Source organism: Emys orbicularis, chromosome 4 (genome assembly GCF_028017835.1).
Source record: "Emys orbicularis isolate rEmyOrb1 chromosome 4, rEmyOrb1.hap1, whole genome shotgun sequence".
Taxonomy (NCBI): Eukaryota; Metazoa; Chordata; order Testudines; family Emydidae; genus Emys; species Emys orbicularis.
In genome coordinates this window covers 145,401,257-145,421,725 of record NC_088686.1, presented here as the reverse complement: position 1 = coordinate 145,421,725, position 20,469 = coordinate 145,401,257, and the positions used below count along the sequence as shown (strand labels likewise).

At 42.7% G+C, this 20,469-nt stretch overlaps 1 protein-coding gene across 1 annotated transcript in view; it reads right to left on the bottom strand.

The window, feature by feature from the left end:
- Nucleotides 1–17,055: 17,055 nt before the first annotated feature.
- LOC135877902 (complement decay-accelerating factor-like) overlaps nucleotides 17,056–20,469 on the bottom strand; it is a 159,215-nt gene continuing 155,801 nt past the window's right edge. Inside the window, exon 6 of the mRNA XM_065403426.1 lies at nucleotides 17,056–17,116. Within this exon, the coding sequence (XP_065259498.1) occupies nucleotides 17,056–17,116 (61 nt within the window). The remainder of the gene's footprint in view (nucleotides 17,117–20,469) is intronic.

Below are 20,469 nucleotides of genomic sequence, written 5' to 3'. Positions count from 1 at the left end.
AGAATGTTTGTAGCATTGTCAGGGCCCAGGGTTTCACAGTGAACCCACTATGAAACACACCACCACCACCTGAGCTCTTCAGTAGAGATTTGTTTAGCATCTTCTACCTGCTGGAAAGCTCTACATATACAATTATATCAGCTAAAAGTTGTAATATAAAGTCTGTATGCTACTACTCCTCTACTGAATGAAGTCTCAGATTTAAGGATATAATTGCAACCTTACACCAGAAATGAAAATCCAACATGGGCTTTGTAGCATTAATATTCTTCTGGAGAAAATATTTGTTCTTATATTATCAAAATGGTAATATACTGAAATAACGTTTATATGTGAAGACAGAGCCGTTAATGACAAGTTACATCACAAGGACATAAGGCACACAATGCATTCATAACTGCTGTAGTTGACAAAATGGTTACATAGAAATGGAGAATTTAGTGAATATTCACATAAGTGTCACATTCAACATATCTGTTTAGGCCACAGAAGAAAGGTAACCTAAGAAAGTAATTTATAGTCTCAATTTGATATGTTGCATTATGTTCTTGCAGATAATGGTTCATCAGAACCTCACCATCTTTTCACATTGACTTAAATATTTTCTATAAAAATACCTTTCAAGACCCAAGTTAGTTTTTTTTTTTTTCACATTCCTGTAGATCACTGAACCGCTGATTTGCATCATATGGGCTGAACAGCAGGAAAGGAGAGAAACTAATTCAATAAAATATGACTCCAGAATTCAAGAGTAAAAATCAAAGTTGCTTTTGCTTCTTTAAAGGAGGCTTTTTATATAATTAGAATGCCCCAAAAAACTGATGCTGAATATTAGGAAAATTTTTGATGGCAATGGTTTTTTTTGGGGGGGGCAGGGCGGCGCAGGGGAAGTAGTAGAAGCCCTATTACCTGGAACTTTTAAAACCAGCATGGACTAAAATAGTAGAAAAAGTACTGTAGAAAACAATCCTGCCTTTGCAGGGACAGGATGATTTCACAGGTTCTCTCTCTCTCTTCTAGAATTCTATAGTCACGAGTTTAACTGGCTTAAAAAATCCTTACATGTTATTTCCATATCATTAGATGATCAAAAAAGTGAAAGATTTTAAAAAAAACAAAACCTAGTTAATGCTATTTACTTTTGCATTTCTTTCAATGCACATAGAGAAAATTTACTTTCCAAGCACTAGCACAATGAAGCATTGCAGTGTTGCAAACTAAAAGAATGTTTAAATCCAAAATTTTTCTAAAATTTCATGTACAATTTTCTATTAAAACTCAATTGTGTAAGAAATCCCATACCAGGTAAGATCTATATGCACTCTACCCAGCTGTGCCCCTTTTAAAGGAGACACAGTTTTAACTCAAGCTTCTTATCAATATTTATATTCATATTTCTGCCAATCAAACATCCCCAGGGGACTGCAGTAAACAGAGGTGTCAAGCTTCAGGTTCACATGATTGGGTATATAGGACTAATTTATAATTAGTGTATGTGCTAGTACCCCTTTATTGAATGAAGTCTCAGATTTATTTGAGCATATTGCTCTTCTAGAAAACAGTCAAAAGAGCTATTAATAGTTTGACAAGAGATTGGTCAATATGCAAATTAATTAAAGACAAGTATAAAGCTTTTAAAAGTGTTTCCTAAAAACTGAAGTTAAATTATTGGAAAAAACCTATGGCTTTACTTTTTCAGACAGCAAACTGTCTCTGGGATTAAGTTAACACAAAAACAATACACAAACATTAAACTTCTGAGTTTTAGATTTCAGTTGTGTGTTTGATCATTGTTCCTCATTTATTAAAAAAAAAAAAAAAAAAGTTTGTGTGTTTTGACAAAAGTTGAGTAAAACAAGCCACACTGTACCATGTCCTGAATCAGGAACTGTTGGTCAGAATCCTGTTTCCTCACACAGAGAAAGTCATTTTTGTATGTGGGCTAGTCTTGGCATTGTAAAAATCGCAATGGAATGTAAGAAAGCAATGTACTAATTTTCTTCTCTAATGTGCGTGTCTTTTCCTATTTAATAGACAGCTCTGGTTAAAATGTATAGGAGGACTAGTTACCTCATTTAGGATAGTTCTTTCAAAACTGTCCCCAGTTAATCCTAGCAAGTCAGTATTTTTCATAGTCAGAGAGACTACATAGCAACATGCTACTTGCAAGTCATCTTAATATTGGATTTGTTTTATTCCGGCAGTAAAAGCCCATTTCAAATGCGAGTATCTTTTCTTGGGAACTTCCAACACTAAATATTATTCAAAAGATTTTACTAATTGGGCTTCCAAATACAATATTACCGTCAACAAGCACCAGGCTTGATGGTCATGACAAAAGTGCAATACGTCACAACAAGCATAAGTGTTGCTTCAGAGGGATAGTATCTAATAGCTCACGACTTGAATTATATTGTGCTTGAGCACAACAACTAGTCAATGTACCTCCTCTAAAAAAGCATTAAAGGATATAGAAAATAAAAGGAAAGCTAAAAGTTATACAAAGCAGAAAGGATCTCTAAAGTCAGTTACCGGTGTAGCTGGAGACCGCTCTAAATTAACAGTTGTAGGATGCTGCACATCATCTCATTAGTTTAGGCATGAGATGGGACACCATGTGTTGTTAAAGGCTTATGATCATTGGTCTTTGCTTACAGATGAAAGATTAAAATAAGCCTCAGCACCAGAATTCTCATTTACCCTACAAAATGTATTAGGCAGGTGCTTTGCTGAAATGTCCTGTAAGCTAAGAATGTTTATTACGTGGATGGGAAGATTTGAGTCTCTGCCTACACAGGTAACAAGCAATATTGCCATTTCTAAGAACGGTTATACAGTAGAAAGCAGGCTCCACAGCATCTAAGATATCTATAGCAAAGTCAGGGCTAAACAAAGAAATTTAGATTGAAACTAGATCTTGGGTGCAAATCAAAGGCACTTCAGAATCAATGGAACCCAAGGGAACTTTATATAAATGGCAGTTTTTCAAATAGTAACATTTTAAAGCAATTTTAAAAAGCTTTTACACAGTGTTAATTAGCAGCAAGACAAAATCTTCACTGTGAACGCTGTAGCGAGCAAAACTTGAACAGCAGATCAATAGGATTATGTTTTTAGTGAGCCATATTCTCATTTTACAAGCTTGAAAATGTTACAGACATTTCTGAAGACATTCTGGGCCTGAATCTCTTGGGGTCCATGGGATAAAGCTATGGGTCGCACACCTAGTTTGAGGATAACTCAAGTATTCCTATTTTGTCAATGGGAGAAGAAAATCAAAATAGAAAAGACACTTTGGGTTGGGGGATTAGGACAGACACTAAGGCTATGTCCATACCGGAGCTGGAGATGTAGTTTGCAACTCGGGTAGACATAGCTCAGTGCTAGCATGCTAAAAACAGAAGTGTAGCTGTGGCGGCACGAGTGGCAAGACAGCCTTCCAAGTACAGTGCCACTGCAGCTACACTTGTGTTTTTAGCATGCTAGCTCAATCAAAGCTAATGCAGGTATGTCTACATCTGAGCTCAAAGTTACACCTCCAGCTCCAATGTAGACATACATTAAGTCTCAAACCACCAGACACACCTCCTTCCCTCCCACTGGCCAAGCTGAATGTGCCCTGATTTTTCCTTTTTACATGGATCTACAGTTTAAAAATGGAGCTTTAATTGTCCTTGGTTGTATAAAGGGATTCATTTGTAGAAGCTGATAAAGCTCTAGTGTCCCACTTAAAAGACTGGTATGTTGACAGGACAGAAATTGATTTATATTATCTTAGAAATAAGAATATTAAAGTATATAGTGTGAAAAGGAGTGCGAGCAAAGCACGTCGATTCCCTACATTATTGCTGGGGACAGAGGGAAATGAAGTAGTAGCATAGAACCTTTTTGTACAGTGCTTTTGGGCTGCCTGTCCAGAATTTATCATTTATTCATTTTTATATCTGTACTGATTTTAAAGTAATATTCTGAAAATTTAATCTAAACCACTGAATTTACTAAGTTGTGCAAAAGTGACTATATGTAGTGAACCTCTGCCATGTCCTCCCCCCCCCCGCCTGCCCGAGGCTGCTGAGGAGATGGGCTGAGGGTTAGCTGGATATTTAAGGGCAACTCTTTCTAGTATTACACACAAAAGTCCTACATTAAACATCCTATGTTAAAAAACATTAATAAGGCTGCAAAGTCAAGCACTCAGTTACAAAAGGCAAGAATTAAGGTTGCCTGTACAACCTGACTTGACCCCCTTGTCCATACGCACAGTGATCAGTCTTTAGTTACATGATCACCTGCTGTTTTCTCCCCACAGGATCCCTGCCTCACTCAGTGCATACGACAGATATTACTCACTTAAGGAGCAGCTTATATTTTTTGTTTAGAAATGTGCTTGGAAGACTAACAGGGGATATGATCGAGGTCTCAAAAAATCATAAATGGTATGAACTAAGTGTTATTTACTCCCCCTCACATAACACAAGAATCAGGGGTCACCCTATGAATTTAATAGGCATCAGGTTTAGCACTAACAAAGAAGTACTTCACACAACAGAGTCAACCTGTGGAACTTGTTGACAGACCAAAAATCTACCTGGGATCACAAAAGAATTATGGTAGTTATGTTCATGGAGGATAGTTCCATCAATGGCTATTAGCCAAGATGCTTAGGGATGCAACCCCATGCTCTGGGTGTCAGCACACCTGCCAGCAGCTGAGACTGGGCAACAGGGAATCAATCTCTTGATCATTGCCCTGTTCTGTTCATTCCCTCTGAATCAACCCACAGTGGCCACTAGACTAGATGGACCATTGGTCTGACCCAGTATGTCCATTCTTATGTTGTGTTTTCTCCTTGTTGTACAGCTGTGGCCCCAGGCCTTATTTACTGCACACTCTTCAAACCCTGCTCTGAAGACAGACACATTAATTCTGTTTCTGAATCACTTGGCTACATGGTTGTCACAGAACCCCTGTAAGATAAGGGGATATCTTCATGTGCATAAAAATTAAGCACATGTGGAAGTGCTGACAGGATTGGGGCTTGAGTTTCCATAGCTGCAGGGCTGGGTTTTTGGGGGGGGATGGTTCAGGCAATTAAGCATGTGTTAGTTTTGCTTTGTGTAAGGTGGGGTTACACAGCTTAGCAAAACACATTAGGCTGTAAAGATATAAAACAAAACAACAAAACCAACAACAACGACAAAACCACAAAACAGTTCTATCCTAAACTTTCAGCATCCAATACAGATTTCTGCAGAACACAAGATGTTTTCCAGCAAAAGCAAATACAACGAATATGGTATTCAGCAGCAGTGTTTTTCTTAATGCAGAATAAATTTTTCTGGAATGGCAAAGTAGCATTACATGAAGCATGGCCAAGTTAGAGAAAATAGTCCATTTAAATCACTTAAAAGCTTCTGCACTTGGCTGCTGATAAAAAAAATTTGAGATGCGATTCTAGAAAAGCCTCTATGTATAGTTGGGAAGTGTCATTACTTCAGAGCTGCACGTGAGTGCAGTTTTGGAGAGCCATGCCTTTGCTTTCTCCTGGCATGCAGGTATGCAAGAAAAGATACAGGCTGCTAAACTAAACAAAAATCAGGCAAAACCTCAGACTAGATTAGCGCACACAGCAATTGAAGGACTACAGGAAAGAAATGGTGAACTAATCTGAAGAATTAGTGAGACATCAGGATCTTGTTTTGGCTCACCCTTTTCCCCCAAAGCAAGCTTTGTATGTCACTATGGCAACAATTCCACCAGCCACCAATAAACCAATGACGACTCCTTGATGGAAAAAAGGAAACAGTAACCTGGTGATAACATTAAACTAGAACATTTATGGTGAAATCCAGCAAAAATTCACAAGTCTGGAATCCACTTGCACCAATGTCATCAACACCAAGATTATTCAAAGGTGAGTTTCCCATGGGTGCTCTAATGATGGTTTCCCTACTGAAGATCTCATATAAAGATTTGAGCCAAAATGTTATTCTTCTGAGAGGAAATTGAACAGAGACATTAACAAAATATCCAATATTAGAAAAAAGTCACAGGACTAAAACCTCCCTTCAAAATGGAGAGAGAGTTCCAGCTCTGGAACTAGAACGGCAGAACAGTGAAATGTTATCCTACACTGTCAACTCCCAATGCCGTGTTTCTTCTCCGTTGCTTTTTCCATTCCCATTTCTGGTGGACACCAGACATACACATGCAGTCTGCAGTAGTACCCTTATCCAAAACAGACCTACAGAAGTGCAGCTTCTTGGGGTAAGATCCTTAATTCCCACTTCCATATCATATAAACCTGAATATAACAGTTAAGATGGAATCACAGCAGGCGACTCGGTTTAGGTAAATATTAATAAATCACAAGTTTATACAGACAGTCTAAATAAATGGATTTTTACCAGAAGTTGACTCATGGTAGACTGAATCTGGAGAAAACTGAGGGGGGAGCAGAGCAGAGTACAACAGCCATTAACATCTTTGAATAAAGAGGACAGTGATCAATTGTTCCCAACCTCCACCGGAAGGCAGGACAAGAAGTAATGGGCTTAATCTGCAGCAAGGGTGATTTAGGTTAGATATTAGGAAAAACTTTGTAACTAACGGCAGTTAAGCATTGAATAAGCTTCCAAAGGAGGCTGTGGAATCCCCATCACAGGGGATTTTAAGGACAGATTGGACAAACCCCTGTCCGGGATGATCTAGGTTTACTTGGTCCTGCCTCAGCATAGGGGCTGGACTTGATGGCCTCTTGAGGTCCCTTCCAGGCCTATATTTCTTGGATTCTTTAAATCAAGCATCTGCCTCATGAGCTTTTACATGGCACCACCAGACAGGACATAAAACAGCAGGGGTAGGCAACCTATGGCACGCGTGCTGAAGGCAGCGCACAAGCTGATTTTCAGTGGCACTCACACTGCCTGGGTCCTGGCCACCGGTCCGGGGGGCTCTGCATTTTAATTTAATTTTAAATGAAGCTTCTTAAACATTTTTAAAACCTTATTTACTTTACATCCAACAATAGTTTAGTTATATATTATAGACTTCTAGAAAGAGACCTTCTAAAAACGTTCAAATGTATTACTGGCACGTGAAACCTTAAGTTAGAGTGAATAAATGAAGACTCGGCACACTACTTCTGAAAGGTTGCCGACCCCTGTAATACAGTAACAGAAAAACTAGCTGCCCGGAGTAGATTCCTCATGTAGTGAAGCAGCGGGGGAAAAAAATTGTATGAGATGAAGATAGTGGAACATTAAATATTTTACGCTATTACTGGATCTTACTACGTAAAGTCTGTGCATTGAATTATTTTTTAAATTTTAAGTTACTTACCAATAGCAATCATGGTACCAGTGTTTGACCCTAGAAAGAAAAAATGCAAGGTGAGCTGAAGTGTGAAGTTATATGAATGCCAGCTAACTACAGGAATCCATTGATGCATATTGGTGCAACATTCAATACCTGAAGCCACACCCTAAATTAAACAAATAGACTCTAATTAATACCATCATGCAAATTACAGAATTTATAAGACATATTGGAAACCATGATCTGACCCCTAGATAATCCAATATTGAAAGAAGAAAGGCAGCTTTTCCGGGTATTCTATTACTTGTACATTATAATAGAGACATGATGACAGACCTGAGAATTGACAGGGCAAATCCTCTATAAAGATTTCCTCCATTATGAATGAATGCTCTCATTTGCAGAATTCTTGCGCAGCCTTCTGAGACCAGAGGGCCCTCCCCTCCAGACACTGTCAGGATCTCATCTGCCAAATTCTGCACTGACCTGAAGAACAGCTCTGGGGAAGCTTGAAAGCTTGTCTCTCTCACCAACAGAAGTTAATCCAATAAAAGATATTACCTCACCCACCCTGTCTCTAATAGCCTGGGACCAACGTTGCTACAACAAAACACTGCACACAAATTCTGCACTGGTCAGCCATATTTTTATCTACAGCGAAAGTCACTAGAGGTGGAGTGTTTGGATCAGCTACCACAAAACATGCCTCAACATGTAGCCACAGGATTAGTGACATCAGGTTATCTGCCAACCTGTTCTTATTTGGGAGTAGAGAAGTAGAAACAAGAGAAAAGTGGTATTTTTATTTTGATACTCCTGCTGTCATTACCAGAGGATCAGTCAACTCAAGCCTAACCATTACGTACAGAACAAAAAGTGAACTGAGTAGACATCTCATCGGAGTGTAGTTTGACACTTGACTACCAGTTAAGCCTGTAGTTGCTTGTGCCATTACTTTGCGGAATTCAGATTGACAGTTTCATACAGCTGGCATTTTATATAGATATATTGAGTGAGTGGGCATCAGCAGGTGGGTATTACCATACACAGACCAGTGGGGGAAAAAAGGGAATGAAGGAAGAGAGAGTTCTGGGTGGGAGACAAGACTACTACAGAGGTATAGAAATATAATTCCAGTCTCAGGCTTATAATTCACACCTGAGCATATGGGGCATTCAGGGGACCAAAACTGTACTTGTTTACATATTATGAAACACAAATTGAAGTATGTGTAAACCAAAGCCTCCACTATCCACCATGAAGATTCTAGGTATCTGATCACAGTGGTTTTTCGCTCCCTTTATAGTCATCAGGTTTACCTGGGCTTTCTTTAGGGCCATTTGGGGTTGTGTTCAGAGTAGGTTCTGCATAAAAAGGAGACTTACAAGAGGATACAGGAGCAACCCACTTATCTGAATGTGCTGAACAAAGCCACACCATGCATGGCAACAAGGCGACAAAACAACTAGAGTGATTTTACAATGTTAGTTTGCAACAAAACATGCTAAAAAGACCCAGTCCCAAGATTGCTCCTTTTCTCTCCCATTGAAGGATCAAGCACTACCTCCTAACACACTACTGACCTACGAAACACAGACAAGCTCTTTTGCCCATTTCGTTTTCCTTAAGATTTCTGTTGCGTTTGCACAGTGAAAAAAAAAGTGTCCGCATGCATTAGGTATATTACTCGTACGGCCATGCCAACAACTCACTCTTTGAACCAGAAGCCATCTCCCCTACACAAAATAATTAGTATTATAGTACGATTTTCGAGATGGATTATCTTCGGACAAGTCAACATGCCTGGAGTGCCACACCCCCTAGGAGCCTGTAAGTGTCTATTCCCTCGCTTGGTACATGGTCTCCCCCCATTCTCAAAAGCCATCCTCTCATCCCACCTATCCCTCCAAATTGTTCCCCTACCTCCCTTCATTTGTAAGTTCTCCCAACACACCCCTGCCTTGTGTTTCTTCACTCCAAAACCATCCTTCACCCCCTCCAGCCTGGTTTGTCCCCTTCATTCCATCCCAACTTCTCTAACCAAGCTTTTTAACTGCTCCTTCTCAGACCTGTCTCAGGCCTGTACTTCACTCCATCCTCCTCTTCCTGTTAGACCCAGTTGATCCTCTCAAGACTGTTTAACCTGGGCATCTACAAGACTGTCACCCCTGGCTCTTTCCCCTCTGGCTGCCTCGGCAGAGTCTCTTGCAGGTTCCACCTCTTCACACTGTTCTTGGTCCCTCTTTGGGCGATTTCATCTGCTCACAGGATTTCAACCACCATTTCTATGTCGATTGCTTGCAAATTTACCTGTCTACTCCTTACCCATCTCCACCCATTCAATCCCACATCTCAGCCTGAGATCTCCTGGGATGTCTAAATTAGCCAACATTTAAAATACACCAATAATGGTGACATATGAGGAATGCAGGGCTATCTTGAGACTGCTGTATGTAACATCATGAATGTTACCTGAAAGTTTCAGTCAGCCTTTGACAGCATGCAAACCATCAGAGACCATTATATTGAGATGGACCGGATGATATGAGCCCACAGACTATTCATAACATTATGTATCAATACATGTATTTGTGTTCCTGGCTCACTAGAAGGATTTCCTGTGGAAACTGGATTAGCTAGGGGGTGATGTAATGTAAAATACCAAATCTGGTTATGTAGACAGCTCTGCCTTTTAAACCTTTCCTGTGGAGAAAGGGGAGGTGGCTGGCTTTACCTGCTTTCAGGGAGGCCTGGAGAAAAAAAAAAAAGAGGCAAGAACTTGGGTTGTCAGGGGCCATCTTGAACTGGTAGAGACCTTCATTTTGATTCAACAAATGGACATGACAGCTGTCCAAGGGAGGACCCAGCCCTGCTGAAGGGATGGAAGGACTCAAGTCTGCCAAGGTCCACAAAGGGCTGATAGGTGAATTCTGGTATGTTTAATATGCACATAGACCTCTTTGTTTGATATGTTTTCTCCATATGATTTTGTCCTTAAATAAATGTACTCTGCTTTGAAAGAGCTAATTGGATTTTGATAAACTACTATCACTATCCTTGTAGCACGGAGGCTAGACATTTGTCTGACCCGCTTGGGATACTCAGTGGATTGCAGGGGAATGATGTGCTTGAAATGACGGCATAGAAGTTCGCATATGCCGATGATTTGATACTTGCGACTCAGGCCTGTAGCTGTCAACAACGTGAAGTGACTTTTACACATCTGACTTTAAGATCATGGAGGAAAAGCCAATCGTTAGTCTACTTTTTCCCTTAGCAGAATCGCACAAAACCACTGTCCAGTTTTGTGGTAAAACTGAGTTACAACCCAAAGTCAACGTCTCAGTATCATTCTTGACTGCACACTCACCTTCCATAACCATATCCAGAAAGTAGCCTCCAAAGCAAAGACTCACCTCAACACTGTCCAAAAAAAATAGCAGGAACAAGCTGGGGGATCTACAAATTGGTCCTTGTGTATTCGGTTGCAGAGTGCTGTGCACCAATGAGGACAAAAAGCTGCCACACCTAACTTGCAGATGGGCAGCTGAATCAGTCCATGTGAATCATCATAGGAACTTTAAAAATCAACTCTTCTACAATGGCTCTCTGTATTAGCCAACACTGAACCTCCAGCTATCCACACATACAGCCATCGCATGTGAACTTAACATACCAAAGACTACCCGGAACTTCCCATCCAGCAGGTTATGGACAACATACCGCATGCCTGAAATAGCAACAACTGCTGTGGACCACATGCGACCACCTCATATCTTTGGATCTAGCCAAGGAATGGCAAAGTATCTAGACCTTATCCACTGTTCCAAACAAGCACATTAACACTAACCCAACAAGCCGCCCTTGTGGTTTCAACCTGCTACGCAGACTCTGGACCATACTCAACTGCACCTGAACAAACCATCCAAGATGCAGGTACTCGATGCAGAAATGGAAAAATCAGAGACTCCCTTTCATGCGACTGTGGTGAGAACATCCCAACCACTGAACACATTATAACAGTGCCTTAAATATGGATTCAAAGGTGAAATGGATGATAGCCTCCTCTGTGACACAGAGGAAGCCTTGAAATGCTTTATGGGCCTACAATTGCATCTGCAGATACCGTGAGAGAGTGAGGAGGGGGAAAAAAAATTTGTGGGGGGAGAGGGGGGAGAGAGAAAAGAGCTGTAGCCTAAAATCTCCCAAGCTGGAGAGAGAAGGGATGCAGGTTGCTGCCAGAGAGAACTTATGGCTAGAGACCCGAGAGGATGTTCCTTGAGCAGACCATAAGCGGGAGAGGGGGTCAAAGATGCAGTTACTTCAAAACGGTGACAACAAAACTAGAGAATTAACACTTTACAACATAAAGTTGAAAGATTTTAAGAGTCTGTTTTTACCCGGGGTATTTTTAGTGGTTTCTTCTGTGGGTTTTGCAGTTGATCCTGTACAAAGAAAAATACATACAAATATTTTCAGGTTCTAGGTGCATCCTTGGAGTCAATAACTCATTCATTCCATCAACTCTGCATTCAGATAACAAAGAAAACCAATCAAGTATAAAACTCAAAATCAAACCCACAGCTCTTAAGTTACCCAGACTAAAGATAGAGATAAGAATGACGGCATTAACACTTTCCCATGGACCAAAGTTTAGAGAGATTTTAAGAGTCTGTTTTTACCTGGGGCATTTTCAGTAGTTTTTTCTGTGGGTTTTGCAGTTGATCCTGTACAAAGAAAAATATGTACAAATATTTTCAGGTGCTAGGTGCGCATCATGCTTGGAGTCAATAACTCATTCTTTCAACTGTGCAATTAGACCAATAAAGATTAAGTACACTATAAACAATTCTGAGATCCCACATAATTAGTTCAGAGAACCCAGTTAGCAGCACAAAATGAGTTAAGCCAAAACATAAGCGAACAATGGCTCCATTCTACAGCTGCTTCTTGTAGCATTACAGCTACCCTATATAAAAATCAAGCTCAGGGGTGGCCAACCTGAGCCTGAGAAGGAGCCAGAATTTACCAATGTACATTTCCAAAGAGCCACAGTAATACATCAGCAGCGTCCCCCCCATTAGCACTCTCCCTCTGCTCCCAGAGCCTCCCCCTCCCTCCCCGCACCTTCTGATCAGCTGTTTTGTGGCGTGCAGGAGGCTGTGGAGGGGGAAGGAGCGAGGGCACGGCAGGCTCAGGGGAGGGGGTGGGAAGGGGTGGAGTGGAGGCAGGGCCTATGACAGAGCCAGGGGTTGAGCAGTGAGCAGCCCCCGGCACGTTGGAAAGTTGGCGCCTGTAGCTCCAGCCCCAGAGTCAGTGCCTATACAAGGAGCCGCATATTAACTTCTGAATAGCCGCATGTGGCTCCGGAGCCACAGGTTGGCCACCCCTGGTCAAGCTAAAATGCACATTTATTCTTGGTTAGGCATGAAACCATTAATCATAGAAGCATAGACGATTAGGGTTACAAGAGACCTCAGGAGGTCATCTAGTCCAACCCCCTGCTCAAAGCAGGACCAACACCAACTAAATCATCCCAGCCATGGCTTTGTCAAGCCGGGCCTTAAAAATCTCTAAGGCTGGAGATTCCACCACCTACCTAGGTAACCCATTCCAGTGCTTCACCACCCTCCTAGTGAAATAGTGTTTCCTAATATCCAACCTAGACCTCCCCCATTGCAACTTGAGACCATTGCTCCTTGTTCTGTCATCTGCCACCACTGAGAACAGCCAAGCTCCATCCTCGTTGGATCCCCCCCTTCGGGTAGTTGAAGGCTGCTATCAAATCCCCCCTCACTCTTCTCTTCTGCAGACTAAACAAGCCCAGTTCCCTCAGCCTCTCCTCGTAAGTCATGTGCCCCAGCCCTAATCATCTTTGTTGCCCTCCGCTGGACTCTCCAATTTGTCCACATCCTTTCTGTAGTGGGGGGCCCAAAACGGGACGCAATACTCCAGATGTGACCTCACCAGTGCCCAATAGAGGGGAATAATCACTTCCCTTGATCTGCTGGCAATGCTCCTACTAATGCAGCCCAATATGCCTTAGCCTTCTTGGCAACAAGGGCACACTGCTGACTCATATCCAATTTTTCATCCCTTGTAATCCCCAGGTCCTTTTCTGCAGACCTGCTGCTTAGCCAGTCGGTTCCCAGCCTGTAGCGGTGCATGGGATTCTTCCTTCCTAAGTGTAGGACTCTGCACTTGTCCTTGTTGAACCTCATCAGATTTCTTTTGGCCCAATCCTCTAATTTGTCTAGGTCCCTCTGTATCCTATCCCTACCCTCCAGTGTATCTACCACTACTCCCAGTTTAGTGTCATCTGCAAACTTGCTGAGGATGCAATCCACGCCATCCTCCAGATCATTAATGAAGATGTTGAACAAAACCGGCCCCAGGACCAACCCGTGGGGCACTCCGCTTGATACAGTCTGCCAACTAGACATCGAGCTGTTGATCACTACCCATTGAGCCAGACGATCTCGCCAGCTTTCTATCCACCTTATAGTCCATTCATCCAAACCATACTTCTTTAACTTGCTGGCAAGAATACTGTGAGAGACTGTCAAAAGCTTTGCTAAAGTCAAGATATATCATGCTTTCCCCATATCCACATAGCCAGTTATCTCATCCTAGAAGGCGATCACCCTTCTATCATGGCTACAAAGAACCCTTTCTTTATAGCCATCGAATGTCTTCTTAGTTTCCAATGCAGTTTCAGCTAGCCTTCCACAAACTCTACTAAACAGACCATTTTTGGATGTTCCCTCAGACTGGTTTCATGGCTTATTTTGACTAAGCAAGTAAGCATCCCAAACAGCTAGTTGCTTGAGAGTTTGTGCAGACAGAACAACATATAAGTGGGGAAATGGTTACTCAACTGTGCTGTAACTGTTCAAGACGTGTCGCACATGTTTATTCCATGTTAAGTGTGCACATGCCTCAGGCACTTGAGCCAGAGAATTTTCTGTAGGGATGCCAGTCAGTATATAATGGAGGAGGGGCTCAGAGTCAATTTAAAGAGGGATTGTAGGAAACACCTTCCCAAAGCCTGCACCATCAGTAGAAGCTGTCGTGATGGCATAATGCTTGGTGAACGTATGAACTGAGAAACAAGGAGCAGCTCTGCACATGTCCAACACAGGGACATTCCTCAAAAAGGGCTATTGAGAGGGCTTGTGCTCTTATGGAGTGCGCTGAAACCTTTGAAGGTGGTATGGATTTAGCAGCATCCTAACACATGAACATGCAGGTTGTAATCCAGTTAGGGATGGTTGGGGCTAAAACTGCCTGCCCCTTCATCCTTTCTGCTTACGCAAAAGATGTGAAGTCTTATCCAAATAAAAGGCAAGCCAATGGTCTGGTTGAGAGAGTTCAGATGCAAGAGGCTGTAGAAGTAAATACAGCACATTGGATGTTCCCTGGGAGCAGAAATGCATCTGAGAGAGATCCCAGACCGTAACTCACTCAGGAACAGAACTGATAGCACTTCCTGTTCTGCAGTACATGGGGAACTCCCACATAAGACAGGAATATTGATCTCTTAGTCTTCAGACCATTTGCGATCAATCCTGATTGATCTGGTAAGGAGTTCTGCCAGGGAATTCTGTATCCCAAGAAGATGGGACATGTTGAATGCTACTGCATTCTGGACTCACAAAATTCCAAAGACTGACTTCTTTCTGGAATTGCTGGGTGACCCCGGCATACCCTTGTTCATTTAGGTAAAAGCCTGCCGTGGTGTTCTCCAATAGGACTCTTGAATCCACCATATGTCCCAGCAATCATAGGCAAAGTCTTAGAGTGGGGTGTGTGTGTGTGTGTGTGTGTGTGTGTGTGTGTACACACATCTAAAAATTCCTTGAAATCTGGCCGGGGTAGATAGGCTGTTGCCAATTGAGAATCTCCCCCCAAGAACACTATTCTTTGCACCAGAGAAAGGATAGATTCACTCTTGGTCATCAAGAGGCCCAAGATGTCAAAGAGCAACTGGATCTGTCTTAGGTTGTCTGAAATAGCCTCAAATCAACCAATTGTCCAAATACAGCAATATCTGGACATTGATTCTCCTGAGGCAGGCCAAGACTCCTGCTATGCATTTTGTAAAGATCCTGGGGGCTGAAGACAGGCCAAAAGGGAGGACTGAAAAACTGGCAGTGTTTGCCTCCTACTATAAATGTGAGGAAACTGCTGTGATCAGCCTGGCTAGCCAAATGGAACAGACATCCTGTACGTTAAAAGCAACATACTAATCAGGATCTAGGGGAAGCATGCTGGAAGCCAGGAAAGTGTGAAACTTCATTTTCTTTATGAAGTTGTTCAGCTTTCACAGATCTAAGACAGGCTCTCTCTTCACCTGCTTCTATAGCCATGCCTCTGAAAAGATCAAGAATACATCCTTGAAGGAGTGGGAGAGACTCAAGGCCTCCTATACATTGAAGGCAAGCCATGAAACAACCCGGGATTGAGATGGTGAGAAGGAATAATCAGTTGGCCATGGTGGTGCAGTAACAGGAGCAGTCACTGGAGACAGAGCGAGACCAGTGCCTGTGCCCCAGTACCTACGGAGGAACTGGAAGCTAGCAGAGTAATGGTGGTCTCTCCATTGATCAGACCTAGGCAAATATTGCCAGGGCCAATTGTACCAGAGATGGTATCGAGGCCAGTGCCCAGGCAAGCACTGTGGATAGGACTGATGCAGCAACCTGCACAGCAGTCTGGAGGCACAGAGCATCTGGCACCAACTAGCACAGGAGATCTTAAGCTGCAGCATATGCGTCTAATGTCTTCGGTACCAACAATGCTGATTGAACCTCTGGGAGCAGCCGTGTCAAAGTGGAGGTGATTCCCAGCCCAAAATAATAGATGTACTGGTCTCAACAGCACAGTGGCTGGTACTGGAGTCACCAACTCTCTGGGCTGTAACAGTACCAGAGAACTTTGAGCCAGGGCAGGTCTCAAAGGACTACTCATAAGGAAGTCTAGTAACCTCACCTCTATCTTTTTGGGTCCTCTTTTTGAAGGCCCTACATATCTGGCACTTTTCTCTGATATGACCCCCTCCCAGATACTTCAAGTGCCGGGAAGATGGATAACTAATGGGTATTGCTAGCCTGCCAATGCAACAGTGCAAAACACTGGGTGACTTCTGCATGCTAACACTCCAGTTCTAAGCAACTGCCTGGATGAGAAACCAAGAAAATGTTTAAGAAAATAATCCTAACAGGACAGTGAGTGCTACAAATTCATTAGAGGAAAAATCCTGTGTGCAGAGCTCACTGGAGACTGACTACTCACCATAGGCAGTGAGAAATAGCTGACGGGAGCTAGGGCAGCTTGGTAGGGGAATGAGGCAGCTCAGGGCACATGCACGGCTCCAATGGGTACCATTTCCTTGTTGTTCGAATGCATCACTAACCTCAGGTGGGAGCTGCTAAACCTCTCCTGAATGCTTCACCCTATGGGCCCTCATGAGGAAAGTTACACATGCTCACAGCTCAGGACAGCTAGCAAGCTGTTTCAAGTGTATTTGAGAAGAGGATGCAAGGAAGGGTAGAAGAATAAATAGGTTGTGCTCTAAAACCTGAGGGAGAACAATGCTTATAGTAGCGATTGTGAATGACAAAATTCCAGAACTTAGAGATGAAATGTACTTTGTGAAATTCACACTTCCATTTTCAGTCTTGTAGAAACTACATGCTAAATGTCTGGAAGCTTTAAATAGCCAAAAGTTCTTCCAACTCACCAGAAGTATCTTTTGTTCCTCCTGGAGGGGAAGTTGTAGGTGTAGTAGGTGTTATGCCTATGACAAAAAGGGGACACAGACACTCAAACTTGACATCATTCTAACATGGCTACTCAAAAGCAATAAGCTTCCTAAACATTAGCAAATAAAAGACTCAACACAACTGCTTATACTTACGTAGACAGGTGGGCAAAGATGGAACCCATGAATTGTTAGCTTCACATTTAACTGAACTGCTACCATTCAGAGTGTAGCCAGAATCGCATTCAAATATTACGGTGTTTCCATATGAATAGTCAGGTCCAAACCCAGATTGCTTTTTCCCATTTTTGACTTCAGGCTCTGGACACCTGACCACTGAAAAATTAAAAGTACCAGCATAAGAATGTTTTGCACAGGAAGCAGTTAGAGGAATGAAGAAAAAGCCTCGATACTTGACTACAGCAGATATGAAAACGTATTTTGAAATAAAGTTACACAAACTTTCAATCTTTCCCTTTAAAAAGATGTTAGTCTACATACAGCACAGCACCCAACTGTATGGCTATCAGGCCCATCTCTTCCCCCCCCCCAGCCCCCTCCAGTGAACTGCATCAGTAATTTGGGTCAAGCTATAAGTGATCTACATACAATGACATTCTGGAACTGAACTTCCCTGCTTTTGGGGGAGTTAATATTAAGTAGTGAGGTGACCAACCTGCCTAATGCCTCTGAAAAAGCCTCCATCCCAGCCATTAGGCTGGGTAACTCAGCAAGAATAAAACCAAGTTGTTGCAGCTGCTTGAATACCAAGTACATAAATGCATTGTTAGCTAAATGCAATAGTGTGCGTGAGCACTGCCGTTGCCCAAATGAGGATTGTACAATGACCTTTATTTTCCCCTCCTAAGAACTTTATGGCTGTGATATGAACTCGCAGAAGCCTGAGCCTTCACTGCCAAGGAGCCCTCCCAGAGAGTTCTGAAAAATATGGTTCCCAAACAATCCCGCTTCTAAGGCTCTCTCTCTCCTTTCTCTCCCCTTTAGCACTTGAACAGAAGGGTACTGGCATAAAAGCAAAACCTTAGTTCAAGAGTTTATCTCCACCTAAAATCAACCGTTTGTGACATGAGAATTAACTGCAATCTTTGAACACTGAAGAGAGACAAAAAATACAGGATGGATTACAGGCAAAACTGTTTCCAGGAATGATTTATGAAGTGTCCGTCATTCTTTAGTTTTCCAACAGTAACTAGTTTTCATGATACGTATTTAGGGGGACTAAGCACTAACTGAATTTCCTCAGGTTTATGGGTTTACTTAGCAATCAAAATATAGCTTTTCCTGGGAGGAGATAGTAGAATAAGAAGGGGATAAAAACAGATGCTACTAACCTTTGCATTCAGGGGCAGGCCCACTCCACTCTCCATCGACATGATCTTTCGTTGTACAATGAATGGAGGCCTCTCCAATAAGAGAGAAGCCCTGGTCACATTTGTAAGTTACTGCTGAGCCATAGAGAAACTGTTGTTCACTCTGACCAGTATGGGATCCATGGGTGATATCAGGAGGTGGATGACAAGGTATTGCTGAAGCAAAGAATGTCAACATGAAAATTAAAGTTTACACTGAAGGGAGGCTTCACTAAAAGTTGTCTCGGATCCCTTCCAAAAGCTATTTAGCCATTTGGAAGGGTACTTAACATTACATTTTAACATTTGAAGCAAGACCCCTTTCAGATTCTGAAGGTTTTTCTGCTTTTAGGCTTGACCCAATCCAGTACGTCCATTGCTCAAGGAGGATGCTCCATAAAACACCAGCTCTGGAAGATGACCTTAACAGAGCGTGCCCCTTCCCAACGTTAGCCTCCGGGAGCCAGAACCTCTTCCCCGCCATCTCTAGAGGTAGTGTTGTTCCACCAGCAGAAAACTAAGCTAGGACATTTCTTGCAGCAGCAGCATGATTGACAGACCAAGCCCAGAAAGCATCCAAGAGATCAAATTAAGGTAGAGGCAATTTAATTGTGATTCACTCCCAAAGAGCCTCAGATTTTAAGTGGACAGTCAGATTTAAGAAGGGTAAAAACTTTTTGAAGTCATTATCATGCCTTTTACTTAGGGCTTGGCTACACTTGCCGATGTAGAGCGCCAGGAATTAACCCGGCCCTTAGAGACAGCAGCAGGGAAAGCGCTGCCGTGTGTTCACACTGTCGGGTGCAAGCGCAGTAGCGTGGCCACATTAGCAGCTCTTGCAATGCCAGAGAGAGCAGTGCATTGTGGTAGCTATCCCAGTGTGAAAGTGGCTGCAGCATGCTTTTCAAATGTGGGGAAGGGGGGAGTGTGTTGTGTGTATGTGGAGGGAGAGACTGTGTTTTGGGGGACAGAGAGTGTGTCAGCATGCTGTCTTGTAAGTTCAGACAGCGGCAAGGGGAAGGAGGAAAACCCTGACATCAGCCCCCACCCCCTGCCTCTCTCTCTCTCTCTCTCTCTCTCTCTCTCTCTCTCACACACACACACACACACACACACACACACACACACACACACACCTGCCTCCACAGCAGGAGCATTCCACAGTAATGGTTTGCTTTGTGTCCTGGAGCAGATAAGCATGCCAGCTGTCAGAAATGGAGCTTTGAAAGGGGATATCCACATGCCTGCAGCTGAATTCAAAACAACGACCAGAGTGGGCACTTGACTTCAAGGGATTATGGGACGTTTCCGGAGGCCAATCACAGCGCAGTAATGCAACATGTCCTCCACACTGACAGCCTGGCATTTCAGCCAGGGTGCAGCAAGCTCTGTGCTTCTCGTGGAGGTGGATTACCAGGGGTGTTCCAGCTGCGGAGTCCAGGCGCTCTAAGTGCCTTGCCAGTGTGGACACCTCAGGAGTGAGGGCACCCGAGGCTGATTTAATGCGCTCTAACTTGCAAGCATAGACTAGGCTTTAGTGAACAGCAGGATTACACAGATACAATAGCGAAGAGGAGCCATGAACCCTGTTGGGCTCTGCATATGAAACAGTGCCAGGTGTACAATCTTAAAGGGACTTAAATATATATTTATATTGATTCTGTAGGAGTCATCCAAACACCATGGTGAACCACAGTATAATTTCATTCCTCCCCCCAACTCAACTGTCATTTGGATTAAATGCCAAAGTAAGAACAGAGACTCCTCTGAAGCACCAGCTATGTTGCATCATCTCCAGACGTGAACCGTTCTTAAACCCAATAGATTAGTTTACCTTCGCAATGTGGAAGCTCCTTATCCCAATCAACTCCATTTCCCACAACCACACATTTGGCAGAAGTCGGTCCAATTAATCTGTACCTAAAGAAAGAAAAAGGGTTCAGGTTTGTTACTCATGTAAGCAAAGAACTAGTTAACCATCCAGAAAGATGGAACATGGTTTCTTTCTGCCAGTAGATG